Raw genomic sequence first — 13582 nt, 5'->3', positions numbered from 1 at the left:
ACATGCTTTTCCAGCCCATATCTTCCCACCTCTTTAGTCCTTATGTTGTAGTACATTTGATTTCTCTGTAGGAAGTAGATTACAAATGTTTATGTTAGATGACAAAACATAGTGGTAAAGTAAAGACAAAAAGTCAAAGCGGGAAAGCAAAGTTTGTGAATAATTTTGAAAGAGGAATACTGTGGGGGAAGTTTTGTCGAATGTGTGGTATATATTTTGTAGCAGAAAATATGTGTTAAGAGGAATATGCTTTTACGGTTGAAGTGAGTTCATCCTTTCCAAAATCACATGAGAAAGACAGACCTACCTACCAGGAAAAAATGGCAAAATCAATCAAACAAAATAGGCTTAATGGTTTTCTATAGAAAAGTATTCATGATTTAATAAGCAACTTGATCTCTGAAAATGTAAATATATTTACTTTAGTCCCCTCAAATTCAAATAATCTTATATCGCTCTTCAATATTCCTTCTTCATTTGCTAATTCCTTTTTCACAAAGTCAAATGAAAGTACCCGACCACATTTGCACCCTTCAATTGAAAATCCTGATTCAACCACTGCTGAGCCATCACCTTCCAATTCGAAGCCCAAACACAGACCATAGAGAAGCATCTCCTGTTTTCTAACCCTTGCAAAAGTTTAAGCTCCTTTCCAATTTGTCCATTGTTCTGATTCATTATTGGGCCAAAATATATAGTACTTGTTATGTTTCTCATCATCCAGCTTTCTTGTACAACTGATTTATCCCAACATTAGATAATCATTTCCCTCCATTGTCTTGTAAGTTTTTCAGTCTTTGAAAGCTCAAAAAGAGAGAAGGTCCAAATCAACTCTTGACTATTTGTCCTATTAAACTATATACATCTGCATCTGTTATCTTTCACTGTCCAAGTAAAAGCCATCTGAGGGGGTCATTGGCATTGGGCAAACACCATGGAGAAATAGTCTATTTCTTAAAACCCAGGTGACCCAATCCCATGGATATCCACCAACTACCATAGACTAGAAGAAGTTCGAGTCCTTCAAAATCACGTTCACTTGTGAGCTTCGATATTGCAGATACAAATAAGGACAAACAAAGGGTTCCGCTGAAAAAAGGCGACGATCACCGGTTCGGAATACAGGAACAGTTTTCTCCACACGCAAATACATTCTCATCATGCACGACAATAAAAGTAATCAAAGAGGGTACTAAAAACTGGCACGGATCGGAGTTATAAATTTTTTGAATCATAACTCTTCGCTACAGAAATTACAGCAATACAATAAACGGCAGTTTAGATGAAGAAAACTAGGAGCTTCCATTTTGCCTAGTCCTTGCTGGAGGTCTCATCCTGCCAAGTTGCTTGCCACTGCTTGTCGTAGAATGTGGTTTCTTCGATGAGCTTCTTTAGGGTGTCTATGTCCTCATTCTTTCGGATCAGAAGAACACCGACTACAGATACAAATAAGAGTGTCTTACAGAAGAAGTTACCCATTTGGTCCACAAGACCAACCCCAGTCAAGCTATCAACCAGATAAGCCATAAAGAAGCCTATCATTGCAGCACGGCCTACATAGAAAGAACTAGCTATATTAGCACAAGGTAGCACAGAATTTCCTCAGGCTGTGTTTTGGATCGTAGATTTGTACTGGGAAAGAAAAAGAGTGGTTGAAATATGTATGGAAAAAAGTGGATAGTTTTGAATCTTGTTTCTATTCCTTCCATTTTTTCTCTACAAATCAGTCCATGAATCGATGAACCAAACACAGCTTTAGGATAAAACTTTAGGTGAAAAGAGAAGTTTGAGCAAAACCATTGAGTCGTTCAGCTTCGGGAAGATGAAATCTCTTTACCCATGCCCACCACGGAATAATTGATGTGTCAAAAAATACAGGGTTCTCATTGCTAGTTGATTCTGGATCATTTTCGAGCCACTTCCTCCTCCTAACCTCTGGAATGGATTAGCAAGGAAGGTTCATCAGAAATCAAGTGAAGCCAAAAGTAGTGGGAAAAAAATTAGATGTTTATGCTTATCTTCCTGTAGGAAAACAAACATTTCATGGCAATATTAAGAACGTCAGTGGAAGTATTTGCAGTCACATGGGGGTATATACAAGTCCCCAAATCGTTCACCAACAAAAATGTTATTTTGACTATCCAGGCCTACTCCACAGAGAACTCTCATCAACACTGCTCTGATTATAGTTAAGGCCCAAGCTTTTCTAACTAACCATGCATATTCCAAAGACACTAACCAATCCGAGTCTTTCTACAGCTTACTTGGTATTGCTACGAGCATTTCTATTGGAGTTAAGTTTTATTTTTTGTTTTCACAGTGCATGATACTTTAGATGATTAGCAATATGAAAAAATCTCTTGTCAAAATGACATCCATGATTCCATATTACTCCGATATAGCAGAAAAGAGAAAAGGAGAGGATTAAGGAATGCTAGTTGAAGCAATCGGGACCATCCAGGACCACCACAACCAATGCCCAAAAAGAAGATAAATTTGAATCCTTTCTTCAGAGATGCTTACCTGCTGTTCCCAAATAGAGCATTGAACATTATATTGCCCAGACAGCATCTGCAGTCACATGGGTGTGTATGAACAAGCCCAAATCGTTCCTAAATGTCGTTTCAAGATTGTATTAACAAAAGACCAAGAACAATTATTGGACTATGTAGCCTCAACCAAAGATAGTCTCACACCAACACGCTAAGCCATGCAAAATTGATTGTTCTGGTTACATCAAGTGTAGTTCAATGACAGCAACCCTCTTACAGCCTGCAAGTGCTTTGATTGTTGGCTAGCACATTTGGTACCCAGGGTTAGTCGGTTAAAGCAAGAGGTCCAAGTCCTCTATAAGAATATTTCAATCTGCAGTATATGAGTTTGCACAAAATTGTTCCTTCCATCTTCCATTGCCAGTTCTTTGTACCGTCAAAAACACACCCAAAAAGGGTCCTAACTTCTAAGAATACTACCTGCAAACACTTATTCACTTCCCTATCTCCCAACAAGCACAACCCACATGCGATTTCGGAACGATTTGTAACTCTGTTTGATTTACTGGGGTTGTCAGATCCATCATGTTTAAGGTAGCTACAGACTAACAGTGTAATACAATTCAAATTCCAACGCCAAACAAGTGTTGTAACTTCTTCAAATTTATACTCATTTTCTGTCTATATTTTCTATCTACCTAATTAAAAGGAGAACAACCGTCAATGGCAAAACAGGATTCATGTAGCTGACCACAATTGATTGGAAGGCTTGGTTGGTTTGGGTAAAACGAGCACAACCTTCAAATATGCCCATTTTGCACAATTTTCGGGTAAAAAAAAACACAAAATCAAACCAAACTAAAACAAATCAAGTAGTTGATGAAATAAATTAAAAATCCCATTTTTGCAGTACAAAGAAAGAGCTAGAAAAGAAAACTAAATAACACAAAAAAAAAAAAAAAAACTTGTTATAAAATATGAAAAGCATTACCAGCATCAATCACAGCATCCCAATCAGTCTTGCCATCTTTCTGAAACTGATTCAAGTCCCAAGTCCCTCCCACCCACCTTGGATCCCCAAACTCAGCCACCTCCTTGGCCGCCGCCACCGGCGAACCGTTGGGCCCCAAAGAACCGTCTGCGGCCTCAGGAGCTACAGAAACCTTCTTTTCCTCTACAGTGGCAGCAACAGAGGCCACTGTGCCCCCAGACCCATTCTCAGTGGCTCTAATGGAAACCAAGAAGTGGGATTTTGTGGGTTTTAGAGAGAGAAAAGTCTTGCGTGTCAAATGGGTTTTTGGAGACAAGGATGGGGGGAGGTGGGTTGGAGGCGACGAGAACAAGGCCATGGACATTTTCTTAGGTTCTGAGGGGTGAAAGCTCAAAACATGCTCTCCGGTGTTTATGAGCTATCCTCTGCCTCAGAAGGGGATTTTCTGGGACTGAACTGAAGTGATAAAAATAGATGGTATATGGTCTGGTTCGATTACTTAAAAAAGACAGAAATTGGAAGGGTAATTGGCCAGATACCCCCCTTAACTATGAGAGTGTTACTTAACCAGAGTAAACTAGGAAAACCTAGGTATGAATCAGACCCCGTCAACTGTAAACTTGATCAATTGATTTGTGGTTTCTTTTTTTTAGATCGGCAAACGTGTGCTTTAACTAATTCAGTCTGTCCTCTTTAGTGTCCAAATTTATTAGAGCACCTTTTTCCTCGAAGATTTTTAATAAAATTGAAGCTTTGTCGTGATTTTTTTTCTAGATTGGAATTCAAATGAAGTCTAAAGATGCTAAAGTGACTTGGGCTGATGTCTGTTCTCCTAGAAACGAAGGTGGTTTGGGCTTTAGAGTCCTTAAAGACTGGAATAAGGCTGATATGCCCAAGCATAAGGCTATTGCCTTTAAAGCTGATACATTGTGGGTTACTTGGATCCACACTTACATAATAAGGGATCATTGTCTTTGGAACATTTCTATTCCTGCTTCTGCCTCTTAGACAATCAGGAAATTGTTTTCTCCGTGATCCCTAGTTCATCCTTGGATAACTAATGTGGTGGGAAATGGGAAAAATATATTTTTGTGGTTGGACAATTGACATTCACTTGGCCCTCTTTTTGCTAGGTTTGGATCCAGAGTTGTCTATAATTTGGGCAGGAACCTTCATGCCAAAGTTGATACCATAATTGCTCATCACTCTTGGCAATGGCCAAGAAGTAGAAATGCTGTGACTAGGGACATTAAGAGGGCCACCCCTGCTTCTTTTGTCCCTCATCCATCTCAAGAGGACACAGTTATTTGGAATTTCACATCTGACAAGAAGTTCTCTGTTAAGTTAGCTTGGAATGCAATTAGAAGGCAGCATTCTAAAGTTGGCTGGTTCAAAATCATTTGGCTTAAGCACCATGTTCCTCGTTGGACTATCATCCAGTGGCTAGCAAATCTAGGGAGACTTGCTACTAAGGATAGACTCCTTAAGGGGGGGTATGGCTATGAATGATCAATGTGTTCTATGTTCTGCTTTTGTGGAAACCCATGAGCACCTCTTCTTTCACTGCTCTTTCTCTTCTCAACTTTGGAAATCATTGCAAAAAGACCTAAAGTTTCAATGTCCCTTCAATGGATTGCCCCAAATCATGGACTGGATATTTCAAGTTAACAATGGCCTTCAGTTTTCGTGCTCATTATCAAAAGTTGCTTTGGCAGCTCTCCTTTATCATGTTTGGGGTGAAAGGAATGGCAGATTTTTTAAAAGCTTTTGGAGCTATGTTCAACAGTTGGAGATCAAAGTGCGAATTGATATACGTGCATGTGTTAGTTCTTGGCGAGGAATCAATAAGTCAGGCCCTAACATGGCTCTTTGTTCTTGGTGGAATGTGCCAGCTAAAGTTTTTGATAACATGTAATTTTTTGTTGTTGGTTCATTTTCTTTGTTTTATAATGTTCTGTTTTCAAGCTTTGATTGGTATCCATTTGTATGGTTTTGTTTGATAAGGGTATGCTCTGTCTTGTGTAATGTGGTTTGTTTTAATAAAATTTTACCTTACCAAAATAAAATAAACTAACGTGTGCTTTAACAACTTCTGGTTTGCAAAGTTTTGGTATTCACACTTGGGAAGTTATACATCTTTATTGGTCTTTGCTCTCTTTTTTTTATCAATGAAAGTTTCTCACCATATTGACATACAAAAAATTGTAAAGTTGTATCACTTCAATTGTGTATCTAGATACACAAACTATGGAGACCAATTATACTCTTTTTTTTTTTTTTTTTTTGATTTCCTAATTTTCGATAATATGTTGCATTTTTATGTTTCTTTCTGACAAATCATCTCCTTCATTTATTCTTTGTTATCTTTCAGAGTGTTTTTCGTTATTGAAAGTAATGTGTATAATGTAATACATAAGTACAAATGAGAAAAATCTCGTATAAAGTGTTTTCACACTTGCTATGAATAAGCTTGGAATAATCTTGTAATTTTATCCAGTAAATCATGAGAAAAATCTCGTTCATGATCTTCACACCTCCATGAATGTAGATGTATATAATGAGGAATATATATGCACACACCGTAACCATGATCAATGTGCATGCTCATTTCTATCAAATGAGATATGATGTGTTCATATAATAAATTAACAGAATTAATAGACGGGATGGAAAAGTTGATTAAGAACGAAGAATAATAGGAACAGACAGTGCAAAACAACCTTGGATTGTGAACAATGAAGCAGAGTCTCGGTTTTGATTGATATCTATGTAAGAAAAAAAAAACCCATTAACTAGTTATGTCCCACATGTTATTAAGATAACAAACATCACATGCAAGTGTTTTGTAGTGGTTTTGGATTGAACGGATTAGAATAGATTTAGACCAAAGTTTATTGTATTTATTGTAAGAGTGATGAACATAGCTGATTCTAACTTCCAAGAAGGGTTCACGTTAGCAGCTACTTTGACCTGTGATTGGTTTGTTGAGTTGGTTACTTAGTGCCAAATTGTGTAGTTAGTTAGTAAGTGCTTCTGTTGTATAAATTTAGGGATTACGCATCTTTGTAAATATTGAGTGAGATTGAATAACATTTTGAGATCCAAGGGTTTCTCAATTTGAGATCTAGCGGTTTCTCTCTCTTCTATCTTCTTCTTGATACAATTCTTACAGTAATTAGGTCAAAGTTACAGAAATTTCTTAAATTCTTCATGGTATCAGAGCGCAAATGACGCGAGTCTTTCGATCCAAGGTTCACATATGTTTCTAATTTACATTTTGAGATCTGTAGGTGTTCTTGATTGCGACGTCTTCAACCTCGAGCTCCGCTGAAAATGGTGTCACCATGCCAACTGCTTTGGCTTTTCTTGTGTCAAATTTTCACTCGCTCGTTACAATCAAATTGAATTCAAACAACTACATACTCTGGAAGACATGCACAGGTTCTAAATGCACTGCGGGCGAATGGTTTTCTCGAGTATGTCAAAGGTACCATCACACCAACACCTCTGCAAGTTTGCGATACAAGTAACAATCTGATCACAAATCCTGCTTTTCTTGCTTGGACTCTTATCGATAATTAGTTATTTTTGTGTTTAACTGCCACTAATTTAATTGTAAAAGCTGGGATGATGGAATGCAAACCTTCCTCTTCTCCAGCTTTTGTTAAGCCTGGCATTCCTATTTATGATACTCCTTTTCTAGATGTTAAGTTGTATAGAACATGAGTGGGGTCTCTTCAGTATTTGACATTGACACGACCAGAAATCTCCTATTCTGTTAATGTAGCTTGTCAGCATATGCATGCACCCAAGCTTAGTCATTTTGTAGTTGCCAAAAGAATTTTGCGGTATATCAAAGGGTCTGTCACTTAGGGGTTGCATTTTGTTCAAGGTCCCTTAACCTTGACAGCCTTTGCCGATGCTGAATGGGCAAGGGATCCAGTTGACAAAGGTCCACCATTGGTTTTTGTATTTTCATGGGACATAACTTGGTTTCTTGGTGTGCCAAGAAACAACATACCATGGCACGGTCATCCACAGAGGCTGAATACAGAGCCATGGCACATACCGCTATAGATTTGATCTGGTTACAACAGTTATTTTTTGATTTGCATATTCCTTCTTTTACTCCTCGTGTTTTATGGCGTGACAACAAATCAGCTATTGCCTTTGCTGGTAATCCAGTGTTTCATGCTAGAACAAAACATATTGAGATAGATTACCATTTCATTCTTGAACAAGTGTTGAACAATCACATTGTTTTGTATCATATTAGTTCAGAAACACAACTTGCTGATTTTTTTACCAAAGTTTTGAGTGTTTCCAGATTCCAGTTGTTGCGGTCCAAACTCATGGTAGGCAACCCTCCCATGAGTTTGCAGGGGGCTGTAAGAGTGATGAACACAGTTGATTCTAACTTCCAAGAAGGGTCCACGTTAGCAGCTACTTTAACCAGTGATTAGTTTGTTGAGTTGGTTAGTTAGTGCCAAATTGTGTAGTTAGTTAGTAAGTGCTTTTGTTGTATAAATTCAGGGATTACGCATCTTTGTAAACATTGAGTGAGATTGAATAACATTTTGAAATCTAGGGGTTTCTCACTTTAAGATCCAGCGGTTTTTCTCTCTTCTCTCTTTTTCTTGATAAAATTCTTACTGTAATTAGGTTAAAGTTACAGGGATTTCTTAAATTCTTCACATTTATGATGGGTAGATGAAGTTTAGGCTATTTGAGGATGAGGTCCTCTTTCAACTCATTACAGAAAAATTCAAGACTTTACCCTATCTACGTAAGTTAGTCTGAATGTTAAGAAAGAGGGTCAAGAGAGATAAACTTTCCTTCTCCCAAGAGCTTGCTTTGCTCTTGGATTACTGGCTGGATTTACTATCTCTTCTGGTATCAGCTTGGATCTTTTGTCTTATATATCTACATGGAACCAGGTTAATGAAACCCTTTATATTTTTTCGCAGGATGCACTTGAGCATTTGACAGTGAAAATACATGATGTTCTAGATCCTGTAAATTTTGGTTTACAATCTAAGGGTACTTGCAATCTTGTATCCTTCTTCGTTCACAAATTTAGGATGAAGTTGTTTTGAAATAGTTGAGGGATCCAACTGTGAGCTTTTTAGTTTGGGAGTATTGAGTGATGCTGCCTCATAATTTAGGGGTGTTAGCCCATGCTTATATTATAATATCCTATCTTGCACCCGCTGGTTTCAGCTTTGAGTTTAGAAGAAAGAAAAGCCAACATCTTCAATGGTGCAAATGGAATGGGTGAGAAAAGACGTTTGTAGATTTCGGCAAAAAAAATTGTTAGAGGCACATTAATTACACCTCTCTCACGTACAGGTGGGTTAAGGTGATGTGCCCCTAGCACCTATCTTTTGGCAATTATGGACTCTTAAGAGCATGTACACCAAACAAAATATATTTTACATATTTAACAGTTTATTTTTTTCATTTTATCTACTCAAATCTCTCTCAAGTTTATACCAATCCTCTCTGTTATCTTCTCTATTCTTATAAAATATTATGAAATATTATAAGTAAGAGAGAGAGAGGAGTGGGTGAAAGAGCAGAACCACTTTTCGGGAGGGAAAAACAATTATTTAACCAATTGCTCATGAACAGTTCCTCAGTAACTATACCGAACCAATCCATAAAAGGTGCGGATCAAAAAAAAAAAATCCATAAAAGGTATTTTAGCTCTCTGTTTTGCTATTCTGGTCCAGCCCAATTTTGGGATTTTCCTTCTCAATTTTACCTAATATGCCCGGTATAATTACACTGATGTACGTGCTTAACCCTTTAAATTAAGAACATGAAAAGGAAACGATTGACTAAGTAGGGTCAATTTAGAAATAAGTACCATCATAACGTACGGTTGGTAGCACATAAAACAAACAAATATTACGGTTATGAATTTTCTTGGTCTAATTAGGGTGGGTTTTCCAAAAAATAAATAAAGGGAATTGATAATGTCAAAACCCTTTTTGTTTTTGTCAAAATCTTTTTTGTTCCTGCCAAAACTCATTCATTGCATGACTTAATTGCCCTCTACTACATCACTTACTTTACAAAAATACCCTTTAAAATTCCATAAGTGCAATGCGTTTTCCAATTCCATGTTTCAAGCAACAATGCAAAGATTCATTAGCAAATTCTAGAGCTAATTTTAGAAGAGAAGCAAACAAATATTAAACATCAAGCAAAAATGCAATTCACGAGCAAAACTATAGGTAATTTGAGAAGAGACGTAAACAAAAATAATTCTTTGGATTTGAAGGGGCATTTTCGTAAAATAAGTGGTGTAGTGAAGGGCAATTAAGTCGTGCAATGAATGAGTTTTGGCAGAAACAAAAAGGGTTTTGGCAGGAACAAAATTGGTATTGGCATTATCAGCTCCCTAAATAAATACTCCAGCTTAAAGACTTTAGACAAATTGTTTTCACTAAATGAATATTTAGGCTCATTTGGCTTTAAAAGTGGAACAATAACTTCTTCTTTTTTGTATTTATTCAAAAAAATTGCACTTGTTAATTTTTCATCAAATTTTTGTGACTTATTGATTCGTCTCGGATAGAGGAATCAGAAAAATAATTTTTTTTGATCAAAACTCATAATTTTTTCAAAAAGACAAGAATAAGTAAAAAAAAGTTGACTTATTGACTTATTTTTGTCTTTATTCAAAAAAATATGAGTTTCGATCAAAATTTTTTACTTTTCCGATTCCTTTTGTCGAGACGAATCAATAAGTAAAAAAAATTTGACTCAAAAGAAACAAATGCAAAAAAAATTTGAATAAGTACAAAAAAAGTAAATCGCTCAACTTTTTAATCCAAACCCATGTTAATGTATGTGAGGAGTATGACTTATCTCGAGCTTTCTGTTTAAATTCCTAGCCACTTGAACCCCATCATCTGAATATATACAATAACCATCTACTCCATTTTCCTTGTTTTTTAGGAAAAAATAATTTATTGTTTTCAAGTTGTTTGAGGACCAAAAAACCAACTTTAGGGAGTTTTTAAAAACTGTCCATACACAAACAATGTGTGCATGTAAAAAAAATTCCACTTTTTTGAGGCAATTTTTGAAAATTCTGACCGTTGTGAGCTGGTCCGCCCAAATGCTGGCCCGTCAGCCCGCCCAATCCTCGGCCCACCGGCTCGTTGATTGGGCTAAGCCCGGTGATGGGCCTGGGCTTTATGTTTTCAAAGATGGCCCGGCCCGCAAAAATAAAAGCCCACTGAACCCAGCCTGCGAGTGGGCTTGGGTAGTGACTCGGCGGCCGGCCCGGTCCGATGATGACTCTTAATGGAGAAAGGAAGGGATGATAGAAGAAAGGGAGGGGTGGTGGGTCCACATGGACACAAGTATATATTTTTTATATCTTCTTACTCACACTACTACACATCTTAACTACACTACTACAATACACAAGACTCAGGGGGGCTGCTGCCCCTTCAAGGGACAGCAGCATGCTGTCCCGGCCCAGGGGGCCCCGCTCCGGTTTTAGTCCGACGATCGGAAACGTTCACTTCGTAGAGCTTGTCGAGTTGAACAAGTATGCAAAAAATTAGTTTGATCGGATGTTTTTAAGTGGCTGATCAGAACACATATAACTTGCCAATAATGGGTTCTAGTAGATTTGATCCAGTGTTTCGGATCCATTCTTTTCAAGACAAAAAGGTTCCAATCAGGCACTTAAAGATATCCGATCAAACTGATTTTTTCGTACACTTGTTCAACTCGACGAGCTCTACGAAGTGAACATTTCCGACCGTCGAACCAAGCCCGAAGCGGGACTCCCTGGGCCGGGACAGCACGCTGCTGTCCCTTGAAGGGACAGCAGCCCTCCTGAGTCCCAATACACATTCACTTCTTAAATTTATACACTATTAACAAATAATAAATGGGACCCATTTTATATACATTACGTCATATAACACACAACTTTTAACACCACCACTAGAGATGCTCTTACTCTTTAGGGCGGATCTCTTTGGCCAGGAGGTGTTAAAGATTTTACAAACGGATTTCCAAACCCCATTAGGGACAGTTTTAGGCTCCGGTACGAAGATGAGAGGTCCCACATCATTCGTACCTCATATCGTACTCCCTCCGTTTCAATTTGTGAGTCCCGCTTTGGGATTCCAACTTTTTAAGAGAGCTCAATTATTAGAGCATCTCTAGCCTTCACCCATATTTTTCCTCAAATTTAAGTCAAATTTTGGGTAAAAATCTATTTTAGGTAGACACATCTCCAACCATCAAACCCAAATTTTACACATCTCCCTCTTTCTCTCTCTCTCTCTCTAACTAGCCGTTGGAGAAATGGGTTAAGGCAAAAATTGTCTCAGATTTGGGCAAAAAAATAGGTAAAACCCAAAATGGGGAAGGGTTTGGGTCAAAGATTGGAGAGAGATTTTTGTGGTTTTTGCCCCATTTTTAAATTTGAGTCTTAAAATGGGTCAAGGCTGGAGATGCTCTTAGATGCACATAATTTGAACTTTCCATTTTTGGCCCTCAAATCCTTAATATTACCAAATCCTAAGATGTCAAGCGGCAAAATTGGCTCCAATTTATAGGTAAAATATGGGGAGCAAACTTGGCGGCCGGTATCCAAAAGTTTCAAAGAAGGAATTCAAATCAAAAGTTGCAAAACCAATAATTGGATTTGAAGGAGGGCATAAAGGGAAAATAGGATATTTTTGTTGTTGATTTTGGAAAGTGGACAATTAATTTAGAACATCCAAAAAAAGAAAGTTAGACCTTCAAATTGAAACGGAGGTAGTAGTATTTTTCTGCAACTACAAATCAACTTAACCGAAGCAGTTTATTTGTGGTACAAACAGAAACATAACTTGCTTGTAGAATATTACGTAAAACCGAGCTATCTTATGGTCAGGGACTCGGGGGCTAGTGACTCTCTTCGGCTTCAATAGGCCTCAAGATTTTTATTAGGGTTTTGTCGATATTATTTTGGAGGATCAAAATAATTCATATAATTTATACAACCAAACAAATCGAAACCATTAAAATACGATTTTGTTTTAGTTTCAGATCAGGATTCGCTTGAAACTGTGATATCATCTTCACAGACACATTAAAGAAAAACTTATGTTATAAAAACCGATCCTATTAGCCTATATAGAATACAACAACGAGAGAAATATGGAGAGAGAAGACAGTCGCAAGCAAAGAGAAAGAGTAAGGTGTTGAAATAGATTATTAGATTAGAAAATTAGTTGACCATGGCCTAACCCATGTTTATTTGTTGTATCTAAATTATATATATGTGTGTGTATAAACGGTTCCAATTGGATTGTAACCAAAGCCAATAAGATAAATCCACAAATCAAACTATCGAACACGGTTTATAATTTTTTAAGACCAGCACCAAACTACACTACTTAAAAACCATATCAAACAATTTGATTTGGATTGGATTAACGGTTTGACAGTTTTTTAACTCACCCCTATGTTGAAGATAGTAATCCAATTTGATAGTTTCACATAAATAATGACAAAGCCATTAAAAAAAACATAAATAAAGAAAAAGAAATTGTGCAAATAGATAAAGCTGCTGATTTTGCCACTCTTTTTTTTTGTTAACGCCACTTTTCCCATAGATAAAAGGGGAAAAAAGGGGGAAAATCATTTTCCAAACTTTCAAATACAAATGCAATAACTAGATAAAGAGCGGAACACCCCCTAGTGTGGGTGATTCATTACCTTCGTAGGTTAGTTGTAACCATTAGGGGTGTGCACGGGTTGGGCGGATCGGATTTGACTTCGAACTCGATTCCGACTTGACATGTCGAGTAAAAAATATTGTAGGTCCGCAAATCGAATCGAAGAGGGGTAAGAACCGTCTGCGAACCCAATTCGTCGGGTTGGGTCTGACTAAAAACCGAGTTGATCTTTGTGAATTGGTCGGGTTGAGTAAGAAATGCACCAAATCGAACCCTAAACCAAAATCTGATTTTTAACAGAAATTGAACCCGTATCCGTACGAACCACATATTTAACCCCGCCCGAGACCCTTCGGATCAAATCCGCGGGTGGACGAATTTTTTGCACAGGACTATTAACC

General features: G+C 37.4%; 1 protein-coding gene across 1 annotated transcript; it reads right to left on the bottom strand.

Moving 5' to 3' along the window:
* Positions 1-1067: 1067 nt before the first annotated feature.
* Positions 1068-4124, bottom strand: LOC131332103 (light-harvesting complex-like protein 3 isotype 1, chloroplastic). Its single transcript, XM_058366171.1, has 3 exons — positions 3484-4124; positions 1798-1935; positions 1068-1553 (listed from the first exon to the last, which is right to left on the bottom strand). Exons 1-3 carry the CDS (start codon positions 3845-3847, stop codon positions 1312-1314), a joined length of 744 nt encoding a protein of 247 aa, XP_058222154.1. The 5' UTR covers positions 3848-4124; the 3' UTR covers positions 1068-1311.
* Positions 4125-13582: the final 9458 nt, after the last annotated feature.

The sequence above is a fragment of the Rhododendron vialii genome, chromosome 7a (assembly GCF_030253575.1).
Source record: "Rhododendron vialii isolate Sample 1 chromosome 7a, ASM3025357v1".
Taxonomy (NCBI): Eukaryota; Viridiplantae; Streptophyta; class Magnoliopsida; order Ericales; family Ericaceae; genus Rhododendron; species Rhododendron vialii.
This window is presented reverse-complemented; position numbering and strand designations above follow the sequence as displayed.